The following is a 27,622-nucleotide window of genomic DNA, read 5'->3' as shown; positions in this document are numbered from 1 at the left end:
AAAATAAAGGTAATTAGTGTGGCATGGTAGAAAAAGAAACAAATAGGGTCAGGAGATACAGATTCCATCTCAGGCTTGCAATGCTAACTGTAATCAAGGGCAAAACATCTAACTTTGCTGAGCCTGTTCCACTGTTGTAAAATGAATAAAGAAGACTAAATTATCTCCAAATTCCAATTTGTCTCAAAAATCCTATGAGTCCACGGTTATACATTTCCTGCTATAGTACATATACTAATAGTGAAATACACACACTCACACCCCTTGGACTTCCACTTATGTATGGCAGAAAGATTATCTACTCTTCCTTCCAAGACTGTTAAAATGATAATAAAGGCACAAAAAAAGGCAAACACCTACAGGAGCAAAAAGAATACTAATGTAATTAAGCATTAATGGTCAAAAGGTTTCCACAAATTTTCAGAAAAAGGAAAGCAGATAAGGAACTCAGCAACGCTAAAGAAACTAAAATCTTATTTGCAACTGAAAGAGACTACTTATGATAAGCAAGCTTAGTCCACCTGCAGAAACCCTAAATCTCAGAGGATACAGATAAAGCCTGGAGCTACAACTAAGGGAATGGACTACCATCTCACCATCACAACTTACAATTCCTAAAATAAATTAGAGATAAATTAGAGGTTTATTCCCTCAAGAAACCAAAGAGAAGTATCTCAGAACTAAGGAACAACAGGCAAACCAGGGGGAATAGGGAGAGACAGGTGAAACTGCCTACTTAATTATGGTACCTCTAGCCCCCTTTCCCTGGCCAACTCAGAATAAAGCAGCCAAGCTTAAACCTTCAGAAAGGAAAATGGAAGACTTTTCTGTAAAGAAACTGAACAGACTCTTTAGACTTTCAGATACTAACATTAAGGGTCACACCCCACCCCCCCAAAATAGGTTTTTAGCATAACCAAGCCACAATAAAGTCCCATCAGTCAACAAGCCCAACCTGATAGGGACAGAGTAAAGGGACGAAGTAGGTAATTAAACAGTTAATCCTACCAGAGGATTTTAAGTAAAGAAAAAAGTATGGGACACCCCTATAAGTTATTGATCACTCAAGAAAGCAGGTTTGCTTAACCACAAAACCAAGCTGGCTTGCTTAGCAACAAAACCATGCAACAGAAGTATGAAACATGCCCCCAAACAATAAAACAATGGTGGCATGAGACCCACATCCTGCCCCCTTAATGACCCCTTGGACATGCTCTCTGTACACATAAAAAACCATAATTTATAGAAAGGTGACATTTCAAAGTGAAAAGACCCTCATTGTACTGAGACATGGAATAATTTTTCCATAGTGCCAGGACAGTCCCGGTTTGACCACATAGGGACAAGAAAACTCCCCCGCCCGACACAGAGGAGGAACTGATGATGGAAGTGTGATGTCTACTCAAGAATGAGGAAGAAGGTGGTCTTCTCCCCCTCCCACTTTTCCTTTGATTATAAAACTGTAGCCCACTAAGTTCTTGGGGCGCAGCACCTTCTCATCTGCCCACTTGTAAGCCTCACAAGCGCCCTACTCTAATAACTCACTTCTTATCTATCACTTTGCCTCTCACTGAATTCTTTCTGCGCTGAGACATAAGGAACCAGAGCTCCTCAGAGCCCCCTGAAACGCCACCTAGCGGTTTCAAACCCACATATACCAACCTGCCAATGAGGTTTTGAATGTGGGGTATGGGTGTGTGTGTGTGTTTGAAAAAAAAACTTTTTGGCTTTATTTATTAGTGTTCTTTGGCTATGTAACAAATTCACCCAAAACTTGGAAGGTTAAAACAACAGTCTTTATCCCATACAGTTTCTGAGGGTCAGGAATCCAGGAGTAGCTTAGCTGAGTTTTTCTGGCTCAAGGTCTCTCACGTGGTTGTAGTCAAGCTGTCAGCCAGAGCTGCAATCATCTCAGGGCTCAACAGAGAATGGAGAATCCACTTCTCAGCTCACTTACATGGTTGTTGGCAAGTCTCAGTTCCTCAATAGCTATAGGCCTGAGGCCTCTACCTCCAGTCATGTGAGCCTCTCACAAGGTGTCTGAATGTCCGAGAGAAAGAAGAGAGCAGCCACAATGGAAGACACAGTCTTTTACAACATAATCTCTGAAGTAGGATACCATCACTTCTGCCCTATGCCACTGGTTACACAGATCAGCCACAGTACAATGTGGGAGGGAACTACTCACGAGAATGCCAGGAAGAGGGGATCATCAGGAGCCATCTTGGAGGCTGACGATCACAGCCTGCCTTCTGGCCCCCAAGGATCCCTGCCTCCTGTTTTTCAAATCCATGTGTAGTGCCCTCCCACATTATACCAGGTTTGGTTTGTATGACCAATAACAAGCATATGGCGAAAATGATGACATGTTACTTCCAAGAATAGGTTATAAAAAAGACTGCAGGGCTTCCCTGGTGGCGCAGTGGTTGAGAGCCCGCCTGCCAATGCAGGGGACACGGGTTCGTGCCCCTGTCCGGGAGGATCCCACATGCCGCAGAGCGGCTGGGCCCGTGAGCCACGGCCGCTGAGCCTGCACGTCCGGAGCCTGTGCTCCACAACGGGAGAGGCCACAACAGTGAGAGGTCCGCGTACCGCAAAAAAAAAAAGACTGCAGCTTCCATCTAGGGAAAATTACACTATTACTCTCTCTCAAGTCACTCGCAATAGGCCAAACAGCTGCCATGTTTTTAGGACACTCTGAGATTTATGAAGTGAGGGACTGAGGCCCTCACTCCAACAGCACTTCAGAAACTGAGGCCAGCCAACAGTATCAACGAGCTTGGAAGCCACAGTTGAGCCTTGAAATGATTGCCACCCTGGCCAACAGACTGACTACAACTTCATCAGAGACCCTAAGCCAGAACCACCCAGCGATGCCACACTCTCAAATTCTTGACCCTCAGAAACTGTGAAAGACTAAATGTTTGTTACTTTAAGCAGCCATGTTCTGTGGTTATGTATTACATAGCAATAGATAACTATTATTACATAGCAACAGATAACTTCATTAAAGCTTTAAGAAAAAAAAACTCATAAAAGCAATTAAGGATTGTTACAAAAATATTAAATTGTATAGAATTTTGAAATAAAAGTACCCACCTTAGCCAACCCACCCTCCCATGACCGCTGGAGTTTAGAACATATCCTTCCAGACTTTTTCTTATTCCTTTGCAAATAAACAAAATAAGTTTTAATGTCTTACGTTTAAATAAGAACAGACAGCCAAAGATCACCTAATATTGGAGGAAAGGCTCCACCATGAAGCAGAAAGGCCACAATAAACAACCAGAAAAGAAAAATCCACAGAGAACAAAGATAAAGCAGGAAAGAAAAGACATTCAAAAACCAAACAGAACCAACTCTAATACACTTAGACACACAGGGAAAAATGCATCCATAACACAAGAACAAAATGTTAATAATGATAATTTACTAATACCAAGGTCAAAAAAAAAATTCTAAAAGCTTCCATAGAGAAAAAACTGGTAATATAAAGAGTTCTATTAGATACTGCAAGACAATGGCACATGCCTTCAAAATTCTCAAAGAAAACTCTATACTAACCAATCAATAAGACGTGAGGGGAAAAAATTTTTAAAGATCATCAGACATATACAAAGATTCAAAAAATTACCTTACATATGCTTATGCACTCCTTCTCTGATGGATATGCTATACACACACACACACACACACACACACACACACACACACACACACACACAGAAAACCAATAAAGAAGATATGAGATAAAGGAAGACTGCTGTTTAAAAGGAAAAGAAAAGAAAAAAAAAGACAAGTCTAGCAACACAACCAGTTCAGTTTGGAGCACAAAGATGGAGAACTGAAGAACGGAGGTCACCAGAGGAAAAGAGGTTGATAGACTTACTGATTTTGAGGAGAACGGGTAGAGGGGAGAATGCTTATTAGGCACATTACAGACTTAATAGAGTGGCTATTGAAAATTTGAATAAGTGTATAGAAAATAGTGCAAATGAACACAAGATACACTGAAAGAAAAAAGTTTTATAAGTAATCAAAGACTACAATTCTGTTCACAATGATTACTGATCTGGTTTTTAAATTTTTATTTATTTTATTAATTATTTTTTTATTGGTGTAGAGTTGATTTACAATGTTGTGTCATTTTCCGCTGTACAGCAAAGTGAGTCAGTTATACATATATATATATATATATATATATATACACACACACTCTTTTTCAGATTCTATTACAATATAGGTCATTACAGAGTACTGAGTAGAGTTCCCTGTGCTATACAGTAGGTTCTTACTAGTTATCTATTTTATATATAGTAGTGTATATATGTCAATCCCAATCTCCCAATTTATCCCTCCCCCCATCCCTTTCCCCCTTGGTAACCGTAGTTTGCTTTCTACATCTGTGACTCAATTTCTGTTTTGTAAATAGGTTCATTTGTACCATTTTTTATATGTTTTAATGTAATATAACAAAATGGGGAAGATGAAGAAGAGGAAATGGTGTGAGTGAAAGAGAGCTAAATCCTTAGGTATCATAACAGAGACTATATATAATATGGAAATAGCTAGAGAGATAGACCTCAGAAAGCCCTAAGCTTAGGACGGCTAGGTGGATGGGTATTTATGAGACATTAACCGCCAATTCACCTATTCTCCCAGTAAGCATTCAGGAATGCAGAGGCTTTCTGACAAGTTTAGCAAGGACAAAAGTAATCAGAGACCCTCCAACAATTAAAAAAAAAAAAATCAAGAGTGTATAAATCCTGTTGAGAATTGCAAAAGCAAAGTTCTCAGAAGGTCAGAGGGAATCCTCTCCACCATCACCCAGTAACAAGATTTGGTCATCTATTCTCCCAGTGACTTGAAGACCAAGTGTGCCCCTCCACACAGTTCTATTGTATCCTCTATTCTGGAATCCTTCCTAATGGAATCATGTTCTTGTATCCTTTCCTAACATTAAAGGAACTTTTGTCCTTTGCCTGTCCAATCAATCACCCTTATGAAAAATCACACAAATACTAGCATATTATTTAGAAATAGGCAGATACCAGGAAAAAACAGCTAATAGAATTTAAAATCTTCTGGAAAAACAGCACTTATGCAGAATGGGGTAAAAGCAAGGGGAAAGATGGAAGATGCAGCAAAGAACTGATTTTTTCCTTAAAAACCTTCAGTACTAGCTTACTTTTTAACTAGTACTAGTTTTACAATAATTGTTTTTTTAACTGAAAAGGCCAAGTACTTTTTTTAAAAAAATCAATCACAAAATCAAATACTTTGTAAGAATTTTAACAGTTAATTCATTTTTATAGTGTAAGATACTAATAAGTATATATTTAATTCATTTGTTATAGTACCTAGCAAATTATTCCTGGATAATTTATTTTTACACCGTGCAAATATAAAACACTCATCTAAACATGGTCTAAAACATAAGTTAAACACAGTCTGTTGAAATGATATGGAACACTTTCAAGTGTATTTTGGAAGAAATGGTCAGGAATATAAGAAAGAGAATGCTCTACTTTTTATGATTAGAGTTCAAAAACGTGCCTTTTATCTCCAAGTACTGATTTCAAAAGTCAGTTTTACTGATTAAAACCCTCCTAAAATAAAAAAAATAAGACTTCAGCTGGCCATTTGGGATCAGCTGCTAGTGAAACAAAGAAGCTATTTGAGTTCCCAATAGTGTCAGCACACAGCTGCCACATCATAATCACTCTGATCATATTTGCATGAACCTTTAAAAACATAGTGTACAGTGAAAAAAAAGCTAATTTCCTAAGACTACACAGAGTATTATCCCATAAACACAAACATATACAATATCTCTCTGGGTTATACATAGATGTCTGGGGCATGTTCATCAAAACAGTTTAACACTGGTTACACGTCATAAAATTTCAGATTTTTTACTTCCTCTTTGTACTTTTGTATGCTATTAGAATTTTTTTAAAACAGTGACAATCAATTAGTTGATTTCCTGGGCAAAACATCTCACACTAAGCAAACAAAGGAGTTCTAACTTTAAACACATAAATTCATGTCAATTGATTCTATTTTGTTCTATTTATAAAGTTTTCCTGACATGTAACTGACATACATCTTAAATATTTAAAGTATACAATTTGATAAGTTTTGATACATGTATATGCTCATGAAATCATTATACAATCAAGGTAATGAACATACTCCTAAAAGCTCGGTCCTGTCTCTCTGTAATCTCTCCTTCCTGCTTTGTAATCTCTCCTTCCTGCCCTCCACCACACCCTGGCATATTGCACAGGAAACCAATGATCTGCTTTCTGTCACTATAAATTGAATTCCCTATAATCTCAATATAAATGGTATGATAAAGTATGTATTCTTTTTTGTCAGGCTTCTTTCAATGAACTCAATTATTCTGAGTTTCATCCAAACTATTCCTTTTTTATTTCTGACTAGAATTCTAATGTATGGGTAAACAATCTGTTTAAAGATTCACCTGTTGGTAGACATTTAGATAACTTTCAGGTTCTAGCTATTAAAAACAAAAATCACCATAACATTAGTGAACACATCTTTGTATGGACACATGTTTTCACTTCTCTTGGGTAAATATCTAAGAATGAAATGGTTGGATCAAATAGATGTATGTTTAACTTTTTAAACTGAAATTCAGTGCAGCATTTTAACTCCCCATGAGAAGAAAGCTGTAGTTCCTCCCTTATCTAGCCAACATTTGGTATGCTTTGTTTTAAAATTTTAGCCATTCTAACAAATGTGTGGTAGTACTTCACTGTATCTTTAATTTACATTTCCCTAATAATGAAAGAGACTGAGTACCTTTCCATGTGGTTATTTGCCATCCATATATCTTTGGTGAATGTTCAAATCCCTTGCCCATTTTTTTATTGGGTTGTTTCTTTTCTGATTGAGTTTTGAGAGCTCATTATGTATTCTGACTGGTAGTCCTTTATCAGACATACGCAAAGATTTTCTCCAAACCTGTGGTCTGTCCTTTAATTCTTATAACAGTGTCTTTCCAATAGTAAAAATTTTCATTTTGAAAAGGTCCAGCTTATCAATTTTTCTTTTATAGAACATACTTCTGGTGTTCTACATTTAAGAAATTCTGATTTAAACCACAGCCACAAAGATTTTCTCCTATATTATCATCCAGAAGTGTTACACTTTTAGGCTTGACATTTAGTTCTATCAGTTAATTTTGTATATGGTACAAAATACAGATCCAAATTCATTTTTATGCATGTGGATAACCAATTGTTCAAGCACTATTTGTTGAAAAGACAATCCTTTCTCCACTGAACTGCCTTGCACCTTTGTCAAAAATCAGTCGTCCAGGGACTTGTCTAGTGGCACAGTGGTTAAGAATCCGCCTGCCAAAGCGGGACACAGGTTGGAGCCCTGGTCCAGGAAGATCCCACATGCCACTGAGCAACTAAGCCCTTGCGCCACAACTAATGAGCCTGTGCTCTAGAGCCTGCAAGCCACAACTACTGAGCCCGCATGCCACAACTACTGAAGCCCGTGCTCCGCAACAAGAAGCCACGGCAATAAGAAGCCCATGCACCGCAACGAAGAGTAGCCCCCGTTCACTGTGACTAGAGAAAGCCCGTGTGCAGCAACGAAGACACAACCTAGCCAAAAATTAATTAATTACAAAAAAAACAGTCGTCCATTTCTGCATGCGTCTACTTCTGGACTTTCTATTCTATGCCATCAAACTTTACACTGATATCACTGTTTTGATTACTGTAGCTTTATAATAATTCTAGAAATCAGGTAGTAGCTTTTTTTGTAGATTCCATCAGTTATTCTACATAAATGATCATGCCTTTTGGAAATAAAAACAGTTTATTCCTTCCTTTGCAACCTGGATGTCTTTTACTTCTTGCCTGATTGTCCTGAACAGAATCTTCAGGACCACTGCATACATTTTGAAGTGGTGAGAGTGGACATCCTTGAATTGTTTCTGATCTTAGGGGAAAGCATGCAGACTTTCACCATTAGGAATTATGTTATTAGTAGGCTTTTCCCTAACCCAAATTTTATGAGGTTAAAGGAGTTCCCTTCTATTCTAAGAATGCTATAAGAAACTTTATCAGGAATAGATAGTAGTTTTGGCAAATGGTTTTTCTATCTATTGAGATTACAATGTGATTTTTCTTTCTTTAGTTTGTTAATAGAGTTAAGTGCTCTAATTACATTCCAAACGTTACACCTACTCTACATTCTTAGTATACTATTTAATTCTGAAAAAAGGGATAAATACAGTGATAGTAGTATTAAGTATGTTTAAATGATTTTCAATCTTCACTACCACTTTGTATTCAAAGTTGGTAAGACAATTATAGATAGCTAACAGAATGAAAACATATCAATCTTTATTAAAATAAAAAATATAGTTAAACAGAAGTTAGAAAGTTAAAAGTTAGAGTAGAAGTTAGAGTCAGGAGTTAAAGTAGAAGGTTAACAGAACTTTAAAGGAGCGAAGTAGCAGACGGAAGAACAGAGGCACTTCTAATTCTATATAATGAGAAGTCTAAGGATTCTATTGAAAGTTGATACAAGAAAATATTTTAATGTGTGTATATCATTTAAAAGTACAAGGCAATCAGAAGTAAAACCATTAACATAATTGTATGCAGGAGTGTTTCTGATTAGCAAAGTATATTTTAAAAATCTGTATCTGAATTTCTTAGGATAAGATATTCTCCAGTTTGTCCTTGGCGCCTCAACCTATTTCCTATTATATTACAATAGGGCAAATTTACACATTTATAAATTCTTGCCTGATCCTTTGACACTCGAATTTATACAGATGAAGAGTTATAAAGATAATCTCTAAGACATTAAAAAACAGAATTTGTTAAAAATGGTTATCCCCCAAAATCAGTTGTATTTCTATGTATTAGCAATGAACAATCCAAAAATGTAATTAAGAAAACAATTCCATTTACAGTAGCATCAAAAATAATGAAATACTTAGGATTAAGTTTAACCAATGAAATGCGAGACTTCTAAACTTAAAACTACTAAACACTGTTGAAACAACTTAAAGAAAGACATCTCCTGTTCATGAATCAGAAGACTTAATATTGTTAAAATGGCAATGCTTCTAAAACTGATCTAGAGATTCAGTGCAATCCCATTCCAAATTCCAACTGCCTTTTTTACAGTAATGGACAAGTTGATCCTAAAGTAACATGGAATTGCATGGACTCTGAATAGCCAAAACAACCTTGAAAGACAACAACAAAGTTGGAGGGCTTCACACTTCCTGACTTCAAAACTTACTACAAACCTACAGTAATCAAATCAGTGTGGTACTGGAATAAGGACAAGCATACAGACTTATGGAATAGAACCGAGAAGCCAGAAATTAACCCAAACACCTATGGTCAAAACGGATTTTTAAGAGGGCCAAGACCACTCAATGGGGAAAAGAAAACTCTCTTCAACAAATGGTGCAGGGACAACTAGATTTCCACATGCAAAAAAATGAAGTGAACCCTTACCACACATCTGATACAAAAATTAACTCAAAATGGATCAAAGCTCTAAATTTAAGAGCTAAAACTAAACCTCCTAGAAGAAAACATAGGCATAAATCATTGTGACCTTAGATTTAGCAACAGATTTTCAGATATGACAGCAAAAGCACAGCAACAAAAGAAAAAATAAACTGGACTTCATCAAAATTTAAAACTTACACATTAAAGGATACTCTCAAGAAAGTCAAAATAACCCACATAATAGGAGAAAGCGTTTGCAAATCATAAACCTATTAAGGGTCTAGTATTAAGAATATATAGGGCTTCCCTGGTGGCACAGTGGGTTGAGAATCTGCCTGCCAATGCAGGGGACATGGGTTCATGCCCTGGTCCGGGAAGATCCCATATGCCGCGGAGCGGCTGGGCCCGTGAGCCATGGCCGCTAAGCCTGCGTGTCCAGAGCCTGTGCTCCGCAGCAGGAGAGGCCACACCAGTGAGAGGCCCACGTACCGCAAAAAAAAAAAAAAAAAAAGAATATATAAAGAATTCTTACAACCACACAAAAAAACAAATTAAAAAATGTGTGAAGAACTTCAATACACATTTTTCCAAAGATATACAAATGGCCAATAAGCACATGAAAAGATGCTCAGCATCATTAGTAATTAGAAAAATGTAAATCAAAACCACAATATTACTTTACACCCACTAGGATGGCTATAATTTTATTTTTTCTCCTTTTTTTTTTTCTGGCCACGCCACGCAGCATGTGGGATCTTAGTTCCCCAACCAGGGATCGAACCCATGACCCCTGCATGAAGCACAGAGTCTTAACCACTGGACCACCAGGGAAGTCCCAGGATGGCTATAATTTTAAAAAGGGAAAAGACCATGTTTTGGCAAGGATATGCTTCTTTAAAAAGCTAAACACAGAATTACCACCTGACTTAGCAGTTCTACTCCAATATATATACCCAAAAGAAATGAAAATATATACCCATGCAAAAACTTGTACATGAACGTTCACAGCAGCTTTCTTCATAATAGCTAAAAACCGAAACAATCCAAGTGCCCATCAACCAATGGCTCCACCAACTGATGAATGCATAAACGAACTGTGGTATATACAAACAATGGAGTATTATTCTGCCTTAAAAGGAATGAAGCACTGATACATGCTACAACATGGATTAGAGAGGGCAGGAAGAATATGTAGGACACCATGTATCCATTCAAACATCCATCCACCATTCAAACACCATGTATCTCCACTATTTCCCCTAATAATAAGTTTTGATGACACACGGAAGAGCACTGAAAAACATCATGTTAAGTAAAATAAGCCAGACACAAAAGGCCACATATTGTATGTCTCCACTTATATGAAATAAAATATCCAGAACAGGCAAATCCATGGAGACAGAAAACAGACTGGTAGCTCCCAGGAGATTGGGGAGAGGTGGGGAAGGCAGGTGGGAATACTGAAATGACCACTTAATGGCTATGTGTTTCTTTTGGGGGGTGATGAAATGTCCTGGAGTTAGATAGTGGTGACGGTTGTACAACACTGCAAATGTCCTAGCAGTCACTGAATCATACACTCTAAAATAGTTAAAATTATGATTTAATTTTAAGTAAATTTTACCTCAATAATATTTTTTTAAAAATGGTTGCCCCTGGGCATAAAACTTGGGGTGTTCAAGGGGAAGGGGATCTTAATTTCTCATTATTAAATATTTTTTAGTACTTTTTTTTCCTTGCAACCAAATCATCACAGACAGATAAATAAACAAAATGATTTCTCAGCTAAATTAACAACATCAAAAGTTATTATTAGGGGGAAATAGTGGAGATTCACGGTGTTTGAATTAAGTCCTACATATTCTTCTTGCCCTCTCTAATCCTATTCCTTCTCCCATATGTTATGGCACCACTATAGATTTAGTTCACTGACAGTAATTTTAAAATGTGGAAATTAAATCATTAGGTTATTCACATACTTCTTCCTTGCAAAGAATAAAAAAATAAATTTCAAGTGAAAGTAGCAACAGGAATGAACAAATGTACCTAAGTTTTCCCAGGGAAAACTGCGGTCAATTACTCAATAAATAATAATGGTGCACTTGCTATTATCAGATTTAAATTTCCTGAATTTTCCTCCAATTGAAGATGTTAAACAGTAAATTCAATTCTAAAATTTTCAGTTTTTCTTTAGATTTAAGTTTCACATAGTACATATGAAGAGCTTAATACTTACTTATCAAGGAAATCCTTATCCACCACAGCAGTGATGTCAAGAAGAGGATTTCCCATTCCAAAGAGAATATTTTCACTAAAAAAAAACACAAAATACAGTACAAGTTAGAAATACTTCTGAAAGTAAGGTGATGTGTAAAATGCACAAATATAAAAATAAATATCTTCACTTTACCTTGGAAATAAACTTAACATACTAGTTTATTAAACCTCTGATTTGCCTATTACATGTAGGACAACATTTTAGAGGAAGCACAAAGCCATTTAGAAAAGAGAATGACTTTTAAATTGGATGAAATAAAACATAACAAAAGAAGAAACCAGATCATGTGATTTTTTTCCACAATATTTAACAGCTAATGACTAAAGCTAATTAAATTCAATTTTTTTAAGGTCTATCACAATAAAGTTTTATACTCAACAAACATGATAGATATTTAACTCTCTCTAGATAGTAAAATACTGAACTAATCAAAGTTTATTAGGGAGCATACAGCAAGTCCTAGAGGAATCCAGGCAACAGCCTTACCCTTCAAAAACTGAATGACTGGGGTGGGACCTTCACAATGGGTATCATAGATAGTGTAATTTTCAATTACATTTAACAGACTTTGAGGGAGTCTGTTTTCCATAACTGATTACAATACGGTTCAAAACTGAGGGAAAGATAGAACTCCACCACAACTGATACCAACTGACAGCAAGAAATGGACCAGAGGCCATAGCTGGGTCAGCCTCAATGAGGGCCATTCTTCTAGTTTATGCAATAAAATTTGCCTCTGTGCAATTTCCCATTGGTATCTAGTTTGCTCAAGCTCTCCTCCAGTTGCCTCCATACCAGTTACCCTCCTCACCATTTGGAGATTATCAGTAATATCAGTAGGACTGATACCCAAAAGTTTCTTTAGGAGAACAAGGTATAGCCTACAATTATAGTGTAAAATGATTTAGAAGATTGAATTACAGTCTCTTATTAAAATCACAGATTGGGCAACTATGGCTGAATATGCAATTAGCAGAAATTGGTCCCTTTTTCTATTTAAAGAAAAATGATGGGGGAGGGATAAAAGACAAGGCATTTATTTATTCACACGGGCATTTGTAATCAAAATAAAAGTCTAATATAAAAAGAAAATAAGTGCTTAGAAAATGAAGGATCAATAGGCAGATACAGTAAAATGTGACCATCATTTCATTAGGGACTTCTCTGCCTGATTTGTGTATTATTAGTCAAACAATAAAAACTCTTAGAACTTGTTTATTTTTCTTTAAAAAAGCACAGGGGCTGCTTGGTTGTTTCTTTTTATTCACACTTTTTAAGTGTTCAGTTCAATATATACAGTAATGTAACCACCACCAAAATCAAAACATGAAACATTTCCATCATCACAAAAAAATATCCTCCTGTCCCCGTGTCAGTCTCTCCACCCCCAACTGGTCCCCTCTAGGTTTTGGGGGTTTTTTTGCGGTACGCGGGCCTCTCACTGTTGTGGCCTCTCCCGTTGCAGAGCACAGGCTCCGGACGTGCAGGCCCAGCAGCCATGGCTCACGGGCCTAGCCGCTCCACAGCATGTGGGATCCTCCCAGACCAGGGCACGAACCCGTGTCCCCTGCATCGGCAGGCGGACTCTCAATGACTGCGCCACCAGGGACGCCCCCATCTTGGTTTTAAGGAATGTAACTGTGATACTTCTTTTTAAGAAGTCAGTCCTTTGCACATCTCCTGCATTTTCAAAATAGTTCATAACACTCTATTTGAAAATTTATTAAAAATAATATTACCAAATTAATTCAACCTCTCTGGGCCTATGGTTTCTACAAAGAATTATGGGGGAAAATGAGCACTGAATCACAAAAACCTATGGTTTCTACAAAGAATTATGGGGAAAAATGAGCACTGAATCACAATAACCATGTTTAAACTCATTCCTAAACTTATTTGTCCAACAAAACCTTTGCTTATGGACAAGAATATGTAAAATGTGATTCAGAGCTCCGTGTGTAAAGGACAAAAGAGGAAGAACTTATACACTGACTACTGTTCCTCACTGCAAGAAGTACACAGCATGTGTACTTGATGAGAGATGCTGTCAAGTTGGAATTGTCCGGAGCCTGCGTGGAACCTGTTGCAGCAACAGTGGCCAAGGTAAGAGGTGGGGACAATAAAATTTAAAACAGCAGATAAAAGGTGTCTTCAAACAGTAAGTTAAGTAAAAACTATACAATTATTTCCAAAAGCAAATAGTTTAAACTACTCACGTCGTTTTCCTCTCCATCACTGTACGTAAATGAGAAACTATTATATGATTTCATTCTAATATGACAAATTAACTTTGTTAAAAACACTAATTCTTCAAAATGGCTAGTTTCCTAAATACAAACTAGGGTCCACGCCAGTAAATACTGTATCACCCTTCTTAAACAATGAAGATACTATTTAAGTAAGCATTTACTTTGAGCTTGTCCTATTAGATGTGAACAAGATGGGGGCTGGTCTATGGCCAAAAACTATGACTAACCCATACTAGGATTATTATTTTGTTCCAAATGTTAGCAATGTCTTTTTCCTGGAATGGATGCTAGGATGAAAGAATCTGAATGACTTCTTCTTTCTTTCTTTATGGTCAGTAATTTTGAAGTGTCTCATAATTCAGGCTCCATCCAACATAAACCTATACTATAATTATTATTTTGTTAGACAACCTACAAATACTATACACTGACATAGATATTACGTAAAAGATCCTGAGAAAACTTTGTCTTGTTTATTGATATACTGATATTGATTAGCCCTCTGGTCAGCAAAAATATTTAGTTACATCTGGTGCCAGAATAAACACTATAGATGAGTGTCCTAACTGTTACAGCAATCATCCCCTTTTTAAATTCAGAAAACTCAACTTTATATGTGATTCCTCTCTCTCCATCAATAAGCACCATTCTTAGTAGTAACTGCATCTTCCTGGTTTGTTCCAACAGTTCATCTACCAGGAATCCCACAACACCCGACTGGTGCTGCCTTTAACTAGGTCCTCTACAGACCTTGCCTAAATTCCTACACTGCTGCTGTTTTTTTTAGCCACAATAAATTCTGTACAATATCACCGAATTATATTATTTAAACAAATAATGATATTTTTCCACTTAAAAGTTATTCCCCTTACAACTATGTAGAGGATAAAATATAAAAGCCTTTTTAAACATAAAAGACACTGAGTCTAGCTGGAACCTACAATATTTCATCAAATCTGAGATGCCATGAATCATAAGATTCCAACTTCCCATGGAGATTGCAAGGCATAAATGCATGAGAGGTGTTAAAATGTGAAGAAATGTGCATATTACAATCACTGAAATACAGTGCCTCTCCAACTTTATCTCTCACCATTCTAACACATACAATCCGTTTTCTAATCATAATACCTCACTGTGCCCTGAAAAAGACTGACTGTAAGGTCCTTCCCCTATACTTCTGTGCCTAGCAAACGCCCATTCACCTTTTTAAAATTTCTCGTACGCCAGCTCTCTTAGAAAATCTTTTCTGCCCAACTCATACCTAAGGATTCCCATGTAAAAGTGTACAGGCTGTCCCCTGGACAACTCCAAAGTTCATTCGCATTGTGCAGTTCACAATGCGAATGATAGCTCCTATAAACTAAGGCACTGCTGCCCACCTCTTAGTTTTACTCATTCCTCCTCCCTAGGTTCTGTTAAGTTCCTTGATGAACTTTTAATCAATTTTAAGGGTTGCTTTGTACTTTATCTCAATCAATTTATCTCAACATAAAAGGTAAAGTTTTTTTTTTTTAACCTTAATTACATTTGTATTCTCAATGGCTGGCATATGATAATCACAAGGGCCTTGAGGTATTTTTCGATTCCAGGTTCTAACTTCTATCAACAGACTGCTGCTTATCTCAGGCTCCTATAGATCAGGACTGGGTCTAGAGTAAGGTTAAATTTTAAAGGTACTTACGTCAAAGGTCAAATAATAGAGCACTAATTCAAAATAGGTTGTAATAGAGTTCCCTGATGGCCTAGTGGCGAGGATTCCAGGCCTTCACTGCCGTGGCCCGGGTTCAATCCCTGATCAGGGAACTGAGATCCCACAAGCTGCACAGCATGGCCAAAAAGAAAGCAACAACAACAACAACAACAACAAAATAGGTTGTGGTAAGTTAAAAATGAATATTGCACTTCCTAAAGCAATCACCAAATGACAACACAACAAGGTATAGCTAAAAAACCCAACAGACAACATAAAATGAAAAATTAAAATATAGTCAATTTAGAAAAAAAAAGCAGGAAAGACATAATAACACATAGGATAAATGGAAAACAAAAGATGGTATACTTAAACCCAGCCATATTAGTAGTCACACTAAACATAAATGGATAAACACTGCAATTGAAAAATAAAGACTGTCACACTGGATTAAAAAAAAATACCATTTACTAGAGATACACTTTAAATATAAAGACAGAGAGAGTTTAAAAACAAAAAGCTTGGATAAAAAGACATACCATGCAAATACTAATCATAAAAAACCTACAGTGGCTATATTAGTATCAAACAAGGCAGACATCACCAGATATAAAATGATTTCATAAAAATAAGCAGGTCAGGGCTTCCCTGGTAGCGCAGTGGTTGAGAGTCCGCCTGCCGATGCTGGGGACGCGGGTTCGTGCCCCGGTCTGGGAAGATCCCACATGCCACGGAGTGGCTGGGCCCGTGAGCCATGGCCGCTGAGCCTGCGCATCTGGAGCCTGTGCTCCACAGCGGGAGAGGCCACAACGGTGAGAGGCCTGCATACCGCCAAAAAAAAAAGCAGGTCAATTCACCAAGAAACAAAATAAATGCCTTCAAAATACTTAAAAAAAAAAAAAAAAAAAAAACCTGAGAGAAACACAAGAAATAGACAAATTCACAGTCTTAGTTAATTGTAACACCCCTCTTTTAGTAGTAAAACAGACAACACAAAAATAAGTTAGGGAATCACACTACTGGATATTTATCCTAGAGAAATGAAAACTTAAGTTTACACAGAAATATGTACACAAATGTTCATAACAGCTTTACTGGTAATAGTAAACAACTGGAAACAACCCAAATGTCCTTCAATAAATAGGTAACTAGGTAAAGAAACTGTGGTACACCCATACAATGGACTAATATTCAGCATTAAAAAGGAATGAACTATGATACAACTTGGATGGATCTCAAAGGCACTGTAGTGAGTGAAAATAAAAGCCTTATCTATGTGTTACCTACTGTAAAATTCTATTTATATACCACTCTCAAAATGACAAAATTACATTGACTGAGAACGGATCAAGAGTTGCCAACTGTTAAGGCTGGGGGGGAGGGTGTGACCATATAGGGATAACACAAAGGAGTTTCTCTGTGGTGACAGAACAGTTTAATACCCTAATTGTGTTAATCTGGAATCTGGACATGATAAAATTTCGAGGAACTACACACCACCACCATGTCAATAAAAGACAGTGTATGCAAAGACTGGTGATAGTCTAATAACATCTATAGTCAACTTAATAGTACTATACCAACATCAATTTCCTGGTTTTGCTAAGATACTGTGGTTTTATAAGATTTATCATTGGGAGAAGTTGGGCGAAGAGTGCATAGGAACTCTGTACTATTTTTGCAACTTCTTGCGAGTCTTTCAAAATCAAAAAAAAAAAAACAAAAAACTTGTAAAGTATTTTAAAAGAAAGAAAAAGTAAGAATATTTTTAAATGTTTAAGAAACAATTAGGGTGTTAACATCAGGAATGGCAGAATAAAGGCCTCCAAAAATCCTCTCTTCCATAAAAGCAACAAGAACACTAGCAAAAAAAGTCAAAATCAACACTTTCAGAACTCCACATATTAACCAAAAGCTTGCAACACCTGAGGAGCATTTATTCAAGGGGAAAAAAAAGGCTGAATCTCAGTAAAAACAGCAAGCTTTGTGGCATTTTAACTTGCCCCATTCCCATCCCCCCTAACCAGCTCCAAGGCAGCCTTAAAAGCAACAGCCCCAAAACACAGTGGAAACCAGGGGCCTACCAGCCACTGGATGAGCTGGAACAGAACTGGAGCTCTTTCAAAGCCCCATTTTCAGAAAAGTGCTATTATTTGAGCTTACTGGCAGTTACCCGAAAAACTCCTACTCCAAGATTTCTCATTATTTGACCTGACTCAAGAGTTTCCCCAGTACTAACAGCCTTTTCCCCCGGGGGCATTTGTCAAAAACAATCGGCTGCAATTGTTTAACACCCCAGCCATCTGAAGCAGTTGAGACAAACAGCTAACCAAAAAATCTTAAAAGGAAAAGTGGGGCATGAGATATCCATAAGGGGTTTTGAAAAGTTCTGAATATTCCTGAGAATCTAGGAGACCATGTATTATACATGTGCCCTGGCCTGTGGGCATGCTCAAGAAAGACCTGAAAAGGTACTAAGCAATCATCTCTGAGCATGAGGCTCTGCACAAGCAGGAAATAGAGGCTATGGCAGCATTGTAAGCCTGGCTGGGCACTGAAGGTATGCCTCATCAAGCACATACAGCCTCTCGGCAGATACTGCTAGACAAAAACAAGTATTGGCAAGAACGCAGAAAAATTGGAATCCACATTGCTGGTGGAGACATAAAATGATGCTGCCAGCTTGACAAAAAAGTTTGGCAATTCTTCAAAAAAATAAACATAAAGTTACCATATGACCCAGCAATTCCACTCCTAAGTATATACTCAGGAGAAATTGAAACATGTGACAGGGCTTCCCTGGTGGCGCAGTGGTTGAGAGTCCGCCTGCCAATGCAGAGTACACGGATTCATGCCCCGGTCCGGGAAGATGCCGCAGAGCGGCTGGGCCCGTGAGCCGTGGCCGCTGAGCCTGCGCGTCCAGAGCCTGTGCTCCGCAATGGGAGAGGCCACAACAGTGAGAGGCCCGCGTACCGCAAAAAAAAACCCACAAAACGTGTGACATCACAAAAACTTGGACATGAATGTTTATAGCAGCATTATTCACAACAGCCAAAAAGTGGAAATAAAAATATCCATCAACTGATGGATAAACAAAATGTGGTCTATACATACAATGGAATATTATTCAGCCATAACAAGGAATGAAATACTGATATATTTAACAACATAGATGAACTTTGAAAACATTGTACTCAGTGAAGGAAGCCAGGCACAAAAGCCCAAATATATGATTCCACTTATGAAATGTCCAGAATATGGCAAATTCAAAGAGACAATGTAGATTAGTGGTTACCAGGGGATAGGCAGGGGAAATGGAGAGTTTACTAACAGGTATGAGGCTTCATTTGGGGATGATGGAAAAGTTCTGAAATTAGATAGTGATGGAGGCAAAACCCTGTGAATATCCTAAAAACCACTGAGCTGTACAGTTTTAAATGGTACATTTTATGGCATGTGAATTATATCACAATTTAATAATAGTTAATAATTAAGTAAATAAAACAAACTAATTGGTATTTATAGAACAATACACCCAACAACTGCAATATTCATTTACTGAATAAACGATGTGTAAAACAACTACACTGAAAGCCTCAAAATATTGCTGAGTGAAATTAAAGACTTTAAAAACACATGTAGGGCTTCCCTGGTGGTGCAGTGGTTAAGAATCCACCTGCCAACACAGGGGGGCACAGGTTCAAGCCCTGGTCCAGGAAGTTCCCACATGCCACAAAGCAGCTAAGCCCGTGCACCACAACTACTTAGTTAAAAAAGTACTGAGAGGGGAACATTTTATATATGAAATGCACATGTTAGAAAACAAGAAAGGTTTAAAATCAATGGTCTAAACTTCTAACTCAAAACAAAATGGAAAAAGAGTAAATTAAATCCCAAAGAGCAGAAGCAAGAAAATAAAAATATGACAGCAAAAATAAACCAAATAGATTAAATAAATGAATGAATGAATGAAATAGAAAACTATTACCAAAATAGAAGTTCAACAAAACACAAATCTGGGCTTTTGAAAAGATTAATACATTTGATAAACCCCTAACAAGACTGATCCCAAAAAGTTAAAAAAAAAAAAAAAAAAAAAAGGCATGGGAGGAGTACTAATACCAGGAATGAAAAAGGGGACATAAAACAGTTCCTACAGGCAATAATAGTATACTATGAACATCTTTTTAACAATCCAACAATTCTGAATAAATTTCTTTAAAAATGCAGCTTACCAAAACCGACACAGGAAAAAATGTTAAATCTAATACTCATTTATCATTTCTTTAATAAGAAATTGAAATTTGTAATTTAAAACCTTTCACCCCTTCATCCAAAAAATATTCCAGGCCCAGTTGGCTTCACTGCTAAATTCTATCAAAAATTTAAAGAAACAGCACCAAGCTTACAAAGCTACAATAATTAAGAAAGTGTGGTATTGGTGTAACAATATACAAATAGGTCAACAGATGAGAACAGTGAGTCCAGGAAAAGTCCTACATCTATCTAATCTATTGACTGAAAATCCTTTTGAGGAAACCCTTACACCATAGCAAAAAATCAGCTTAAGATGGATCTTAGACCTAAATGTGAAGGTTGAAACTACAAGGCTTCCAGAAGAAAACATAAGGAAGAAGGAAAGATTTCTAAGAACCCAAAAGGTAATAAACAAAATCAATCAATGAATTCAATTTCAAATTTTAAAACTTCTGCTCCCAAAAGACACTGTTACGAAAATGAAAAGACATGTCTCAGGGAGAAAATATTTGCTACATAGGAAGGTATGTATGTTTGTTTGTAATATCTAACAAATAACTTATATCTGAAGTATCAAAAGAATTACAAATCAGCAACAAAAGACAACTTATATTTACAAATACCATATTTACAAATATGGGTAAGACCTGAACTGGGAGTTCTAAAGAAAAGATAAGCAAATGGTCTATAATCAATTAGCAATCAATGAACTAAAACTGCAATGAAATGTAACTACACGTCCATCAGAATGGTTAAAATCAAAAATGCCAAACACTGTCAAGAAAGTGGAGTAACTGGAACTCTTATAACACTGAATGTTTAAAGAATTTTGTTTTCTATTTTAGAAAACAGTTTGGTGGTTTCTGAAGTTAAACATACATCTACCCTAGAACACAGCAATTCCACACCTGGGCATTTACCCACGTCCACACGAATGTTCATGGCAGCTTCATTTACAATAATCAAACCCTGAAAACAAGCCAAAGTCCATCAACAGAATTGTTGCTATATCCATATAATGGAATCTTACTCAGCAGTGAAAAGGAGCAAACTATTAACACACACATCAAAATGGATGAACATCAAAATTGTTACTGAACAACAGTAATCAGATAAAAGTAATCAGACACAAATAGTACTTACCGTATGATTCCATTTATGTGAAGTTATACAATATACAAAACTAATCTCTACTAATAGAAGCCAGAAAATGATTGCCTGGATGGTGCAGGGAATGAGACTGATTGAAAAGAGGCAGAAGGGACTTCCCTGGTGGTGCAGTGGGTAAGACTCTGGGTTCCCAATGCAGGGGGCCCGGGTTCAACCCCTGGTCAGGGAACTAGATCCCACATGCATGCCGGCAACTAAGAGTTCGCATGTAGCAACTAAGAAGTCGGCATGTAGCAACTAAGAAGTCGGCATGCTGCAACTAAGAAGCCCACATGCAGCAACTAAGACCGGGTGCAGCCAAAATAAATAAATACATACATAAATAAATAAATATTTTTTAAAAAAGAAAAGAGACAGGAAAGAACTTTCTAGGAGATGAACATGTCTTGTAAGTTGATCTGGGTGGTGTTTTACACAAATACTTTTTTTTTCCCCAAAATACAGTGAACTTAGGATCTGTGATTTTACTATATATGAATTATACTGTTGGTATTTTTTTTTTAAAGTAAACAAACTAGGAAAATATTTGTGTCCCTTAGGCTATGTAAGGCCAGTCCTTCCGCTTAAGCCTGTGCATACTGGCATGCCTTCTTGCAAACTCAAGGAAATAATCTCTTCCCTCTGTCCAGCATCATCTGTTTTTTCACTTTCTACTGGATCATTCTTTTCAGCATACAAATATGCTGAAACTCCTGCCCCTCCTTCCCAGAAAACCTCAAAGACACATATATCTCCAACTATTATTTCCCTGCTCCCCATTACAGTAAGAACACTTCTAAAAGATTGTGCTATTAAATAGCAAGGTTCCCTAAAAAAGATAAAATCATTAATTTAAAATTCAACTTTCAGGAGCACATGTGAGACATACTAATGACTAACACTTACATAGCAATTTGCAGCTTATAAAGCATTTTTATGTATGTTATTGCCTTTAAATCCTCACAATAACTCCGTAGTGTAGGTATTGCTATTATCTGTTTAAGAGAAACAAAAGGTTCAGCAAAGTTCTATAACCTGCCAAAGGTCAGACAACAAATAAATGATACCTAACTTCAAATCATGTGCTTTCTTGTTCAATATACTACTCTGAGACAGTAAGAACTCTCAACACAATAAAAATGTCCAACCAATGAAAAATATCCAAATCTAGCCAAAATAAGCTAATATTCCATCATCTTATGGTCGTATTTCAAGTAACATTTCAACAACCAAAATCTACTACAACAAAATTATTATAGTGTGTAAGTAGGTGACTAGATAATTTATTATCCAAATGGGATACTTTTGAGAATAAAGGAAGAGCTATTAATAATTATGCCAGGATAAAAGGCATGATCCAGGACTGTCTTGGACAAACTGGGACATATGGTCATCCTATTTATAAGCCAGCTATGCTATGTGAAAATAAGAATTCAGACTTACATTTTAATAGAGTATTTTTTTAAATAACGTTATAAAACCGAGTAGGTACGAAGAGGTAAATAGGCGTGATTGTTAACCAATGTTACAAGAAAGGGTTAACATTTAAACAGTCTAGACATTTTGGTTCCATTTCATCTTTGACAGTTCTGCTTAATATAGCAATACTGTGGCTAGAAAGATTTGGAATTAGAAAACCTTGCATGCTTTTTCAAACAAAGATGACCTATTTATAAATAAGTATTAACAGCTGACATTGCAGTTCTCCAAAGGAAGGATTCCTGCTTTAGTTCTTCAAAATATTTCATAAATGAAACAATTTCATTTTATTTTAAAAATTCATTAAAAAAAAAAAAATTCATTAGCCTCACTAATAAGTCTCATGGCATAAAAAAGTTTGTACAGTAATATTAAATTTATAATTCTTAAGACACAAGTCCTGAAAATGAGTTTGAAAATTCTGTTTAAAGGCTCTAAAGAGGGCTTCCCCGGTGGCGCAGTGGTTGAGAGTCCGCCTGCCGATGGAGGGGACATGCGCTCGTGCCCCGGTCCGGGAAGATCCCACATGCCGCGGAGCGGCTGGGCCTGTGAGCCATGGCCGCTGAGCCTGCGCGTCCGGAGCCTGTGCCCCTCAATGGGAGAGGCCACAGTGCGGACCGCAAAAAAAAAAAAAAAAAAAAGGCTCTAAAGAAACCAAATCAACAAAACAAGGCAGTTTCAGTCTTAGCCAGAATTTAGTCTCGATATGAATGTTCTCCATCTGAGTGGCTTGGCAGATCCTACTGGATGTACCTCAAAGTCTTGAGTGTTAGGAGAAAAATACCCTAGGACCCCACCCACAGCCCACATTAATTTCCCAATGTAGGCTTAACCCACAGAAGTGGTTACAGAATTATCATGTAGGGCAGTCATGTCAAGTCCCAGAATAGTCTTAAACCAAACCTGACCTGTCTGGGAAAGCCAAAGAATTGGGTTCCTCAGCTCTACAGCGAACGCTCTGTCTCCCTACCTCATTTTCCCAGTCTTCCCTGGCACAAACTCAAGCTGTAAGCAATGCCCAAAACCAGATGAGACATTCATGTCAGGAAGGCAATATTCACAGGAGTATTTTGAAATACTGTTGGCCCAGTGAAAAGTGCATAATGTAGGAGTTAGGAGACCTAAATTCTCTCTTAAGCTCTATCATTGCCAAACTAGGATATATCACTTCACTTTGGGCCTCAAGGTCCAGTATAGAGAAAGAAAAAGAGTAAAATGGTGACTTCCCTGGTGGTGCAGCGGTTAAGAATCCACCTGCCAATGCAAGGGACAAGGGTTCGATCCCTGGTCGGGGAAGATCCCACACGCCGCCGAGCAACTAAGCCCGTGCGCCACAACTACTGAGCCTGTGCTCTAGAGCCCACAAGCCACAACTACTGAGCCCACGTGCCCCAACTACTAAAGCCCACGTACCTAGAGCCCGTGTTCCGCAACAAGAGAAGCCACTGCACCACAACAAAGAATAGCCCCCGCTCGCCACAACTAGAGAAAAGCCCATGCACAGCAACTAAGAGCCAACGCAGCCAAAAATAAATAAAATTTTTAAAAAAAATTAAAAGGAAAAAAAAAAAGTAAAATGCTCTCTAAGATTCTCTTCTAGTCCTGACAGTCTACATTTTCCTATGTCTCCTGAATTTTAACTCAAGGGGCAACTTTCCTGTTGGGGCAATTAAAAATGTTTTATCATTTCTCACATGAAGACAAGCTGGAATCTGATATACATAATCTGATAATCGGTTTTACAGGCTGTAAACTCTTCATTAGTAATGGTGTAGCAGAGTAGAATACAAATAATAGTAAAAGTCAAAGAGATAGTCAAATTCTCCAGCCAAACTTATTCAAAGATTTAAAATTTTTTTTAATTCTTTTGATTTAAATCATATTTAGGAATTCCTAATAGCTGAACGCTACACCGGAAAGGGCACTGAACTAGGTATCTAGAGAGCTGGGTTCTAGTTCAAGATATGCAACTACTTGTGTGAACCTTAACAAATCATAGTATCTCTTGGCTTCAGTTTCTTCAACTGTAAAATGAGGGAATTAGGTCAGTTCACTTCCTGTTTAAAAAATCTAAGATTTAAACATTTATTTTCAGACGACACCATTCTCTAAGGGGACCAAATTGCTTTCAACAAGAAGAGAATACTCCATTTATAAAACATCTTAAAATATAAGAACACTTTCATATCTAACCAGCAACGCTGTGGAATACATATTTGTATCACCATCACTGAGTATTTCATTAAACAAATGTCCAGAGAAGGAAAAAAGAGAAAAAGAAGATCAGTAACTCAGAAAAATACCCTCAATTAGAACCTAGGTGTGTTGACCACTGGCCCTCACTGGTTTCCAATCCTACTGATGTATTCTGTGGTAGTCATTGCGAGGAGTCACATATTACTATATTTAGCAGCAATTATTTTAAGTGTGGTATAAAAAACAACAATGGACACGAAGTCAGATTTTGATAGCTTGGTGACCTTCATCATTCTCCTCACCAGTATTAAAAGCAAGTAAGCAGTACCCATCCTTTCGGCTACCGTTAAACTGGGTACAAAATGGGTATATGCCTAACATCATAAACGTGAAAACTAAAGGTATGACAAAACTGCATTAAATGCAGTCCTCACTGGGAACCAGCTGGTATCTGTAGGATTACCAAACCATTTTAAAACTGTCACCACATATATAGAGTTGCTTCAACTTCAGTAGTCTCCCTGCCTACTCCTAAACCTAAGTTATTAAGTTCCTTGGAGGACTACAGGAAAGCAAGAGAGTTACTATAGGTGTCTCTCAGAATACTCTAAAATTTTTGTTCACAGAAGCAGCTTTTCCAGGAAATTTAAGTAGTATGTTGTTTTTATAAAGGTATCATGCAGAGCACTGTATAATGGATATCTGGATTCAGTTCCTAACTCTGCCACTAACTGATTTTGCACAAGGCACTCAAGTCTTCTTGGTCTCAGTTTCCTCAGGTATAAATGTGGTAGCTGGGTTTAGATAATATCTAAAAATCTTTTTTTGAGTCACGTCACTATAGTTGAAGTCTATGTAAAATGTAGACTAACATCTTAAGAAACAAGGATAAATGTAACTATTAGTAGTTATCTATCCTTCCACAAGTCAAATGAGGCTGGTATTAACCTTTAAATTTTAATACAACCACCATTCAACCCCTACCTTAAAAAATACATCCTACTGTCACTGGCCGAGCAGCAGAAGCTTTATATTTGGGCTTTTCTCCACTGAAGAGTAGCCAGGAATATGATGATGGATTAATATCGAGTCCACATAAGAAGTGTCCCTTAACATAGACAGTATTTGACCCACACTCCTAATTAGTAGCCGGCTACAATGATGGGAGTTGGGAGTGGGGAGAGGGAGCACCGACTAGGTTTAACAGCATAATCCTAATTCATCGTAAAATACTGTTAGCATTAAAAGCTAGACTTATATGTCCCAATACAATTTATTGTGAAATCTTTCCATGTTGATCTCCACATTTCAGTACCCCAATTCCTCCTTCTGCATAATGAGGTAAATACTCTTTGTGTTTATAGAATTACGCAAGTTAAGAGAAACCGCATCCCAGTTCAGCAGTTACGTCTTACTTTAACTTCCCTGAGGGTCAGGTTCTCAAGTCATTTCTTAAACACTGTGTAGTCAAATTCACCACTGAGAAACCGTTAAATCACCACGATTTAGGCTGCTGGAAGCTCACAAACCAAAATTTAACTAATTTTATTCTCTTCACATTTGTGCTGGGGCCTCCCTTTCTCTGGGACAATGAAGGCCAAGGTCTACTTTAAAAGAGGCAGTTCAGAACACTGAGTAAATAAGGCAATTTACCTCTTTTTATAAATAGTTTCATCAGCATAAGGTAAACATTCATTCAGTGCTACCCGCAGACATTGGACAGGGCCATTATCCTGTCGCCATTACCAAAAAAGAACCTTCCAAACTCCGGAAGAGCAATTGAAGGAGGCCTCTCTTTTATTGCTCTCATTGTATACCTACCACCTCATGAAACCCACATTGCGTGTGACTCTCAGATAAAGGTAAACAGATGGTACCTGAGGAACCAGAGTACTAATTCCAGTCATAAGCAAACATTTTTGGGACACACAATTTCACAACCTGGGGGCAATCTACCTACAATCAAAGGGCCAACTTTGCAGGTCTGCACTGGGCCACCAACGAAGTTGCCAGAGGGCATGACACGCGGGCATGGACACGCCCTGTGCACGTCACACTTCCCCAGGCCTCGGGCTATCCCGGGGGAGGGAAAATAGCTACATTTTCACGAGAAACCCACTACGCTCACCTGCAAGCTTCAAACCTTGTAATCTGGGTAAGGGTCACCTCAGCGGTGCGGCTGCTCGCAGGGCTCCGCCATGTGCCTCAGCCCCCAAAACTTCTGAGGAAGGCAGAAATGACCATATGAAAAGTGCAGAGAGAGCCTCCAACATGAGGGGGACCGGTGGCATTGGGAGGCTCCACAACACCCAAGAGAGAAGGGGCGACAGTTCTCCGGCAGCCAGGAGGCTAATGCCCAGCAAGCGCGCAGTTTAGGCTGCCGCTCTGTCTCATTACCTGATGGCCGTCATGGCTTCACCTTCTTGCCCCACGCAACAGCGTTCGCGTCCGATGCTCTGCGTCCGCACGGGCGGCCGCAGCAGGTACCACAGCCACTGCTCCTGGGCTCAGGCACTCAGCGACCGGGAGCGCGTCCTCACATACCCGGCGCGCGGGCGGCCCCCGCTGAGCCGGCCGCACGCGCTGATTGGCCGAGCCCGGAAGGGGCGGGCGCTCCGCCCCGGGCCCGCGGCCCGAGACTAGCCCAGCCCGCCTCGGGCAACTGCAAGCCGCCCGCGCGTCTCGTGCCGGCGCGCGGGCTAGCGGGCTGGCTAGCGGGCGCGGTGGCCATCTTGAGTCCTGGTAACGGAGTTCCCCCACACACACTCCTGGCTTACGGGGCACGAGGATAGGTGCCCGC

At 38.1% G+C, this 27,622-nt stretch overlaps 1 protein-coding gene across 5 annotated transcripts in view; it reads right to left on the bottom strand.

Moving 5' to 3' along the window:
* ADK (adenosine kinase) overlaps nt 1-27,622 on the bottom strand; it is a 502,519-nt gene that overhangs the window by 448,842 nt on the left and 26,055 nt on the right. For 4 of the 5 annotated variants that reach the window (XM_032608840.1, XM_032608839.1, XM_032608837.1 and 1 more), the window contains exon 2: nt 11,758-11,832. In XM_032608840.1, the coding sequence (XP_032464731.1) occupies nt 11,758-11,832 (75 nt within the window). Of the gene's footprint in view, nt 1-11,757; nt 11,833-27,219; nt 27,391-27,622 lie in introns of those variants that run through there. The other variant, XM_032608841.1, reaches the window with a different exon arrangement.

The sequence above is a fragment of the Phocoena sinus genome, chromosome 16, assembly GCF_008692025.1.
Source record: "Phocoena sinus isolate mPhoSin1 chromosome 16, mPhoSin1.pri, whole genome shotgun sequence".
NCBI classification, from domain to species: Eukaryota; Metazoa; Chordata; class Mammalia; order Artiodactyla; family Phocoenidae; genus Phocoena; species Phocoena sinus.
Note: the sequence above shows the minus strand (reverse complement) of the source record. Positions and strands in the feature narration are given on the sequence as shown.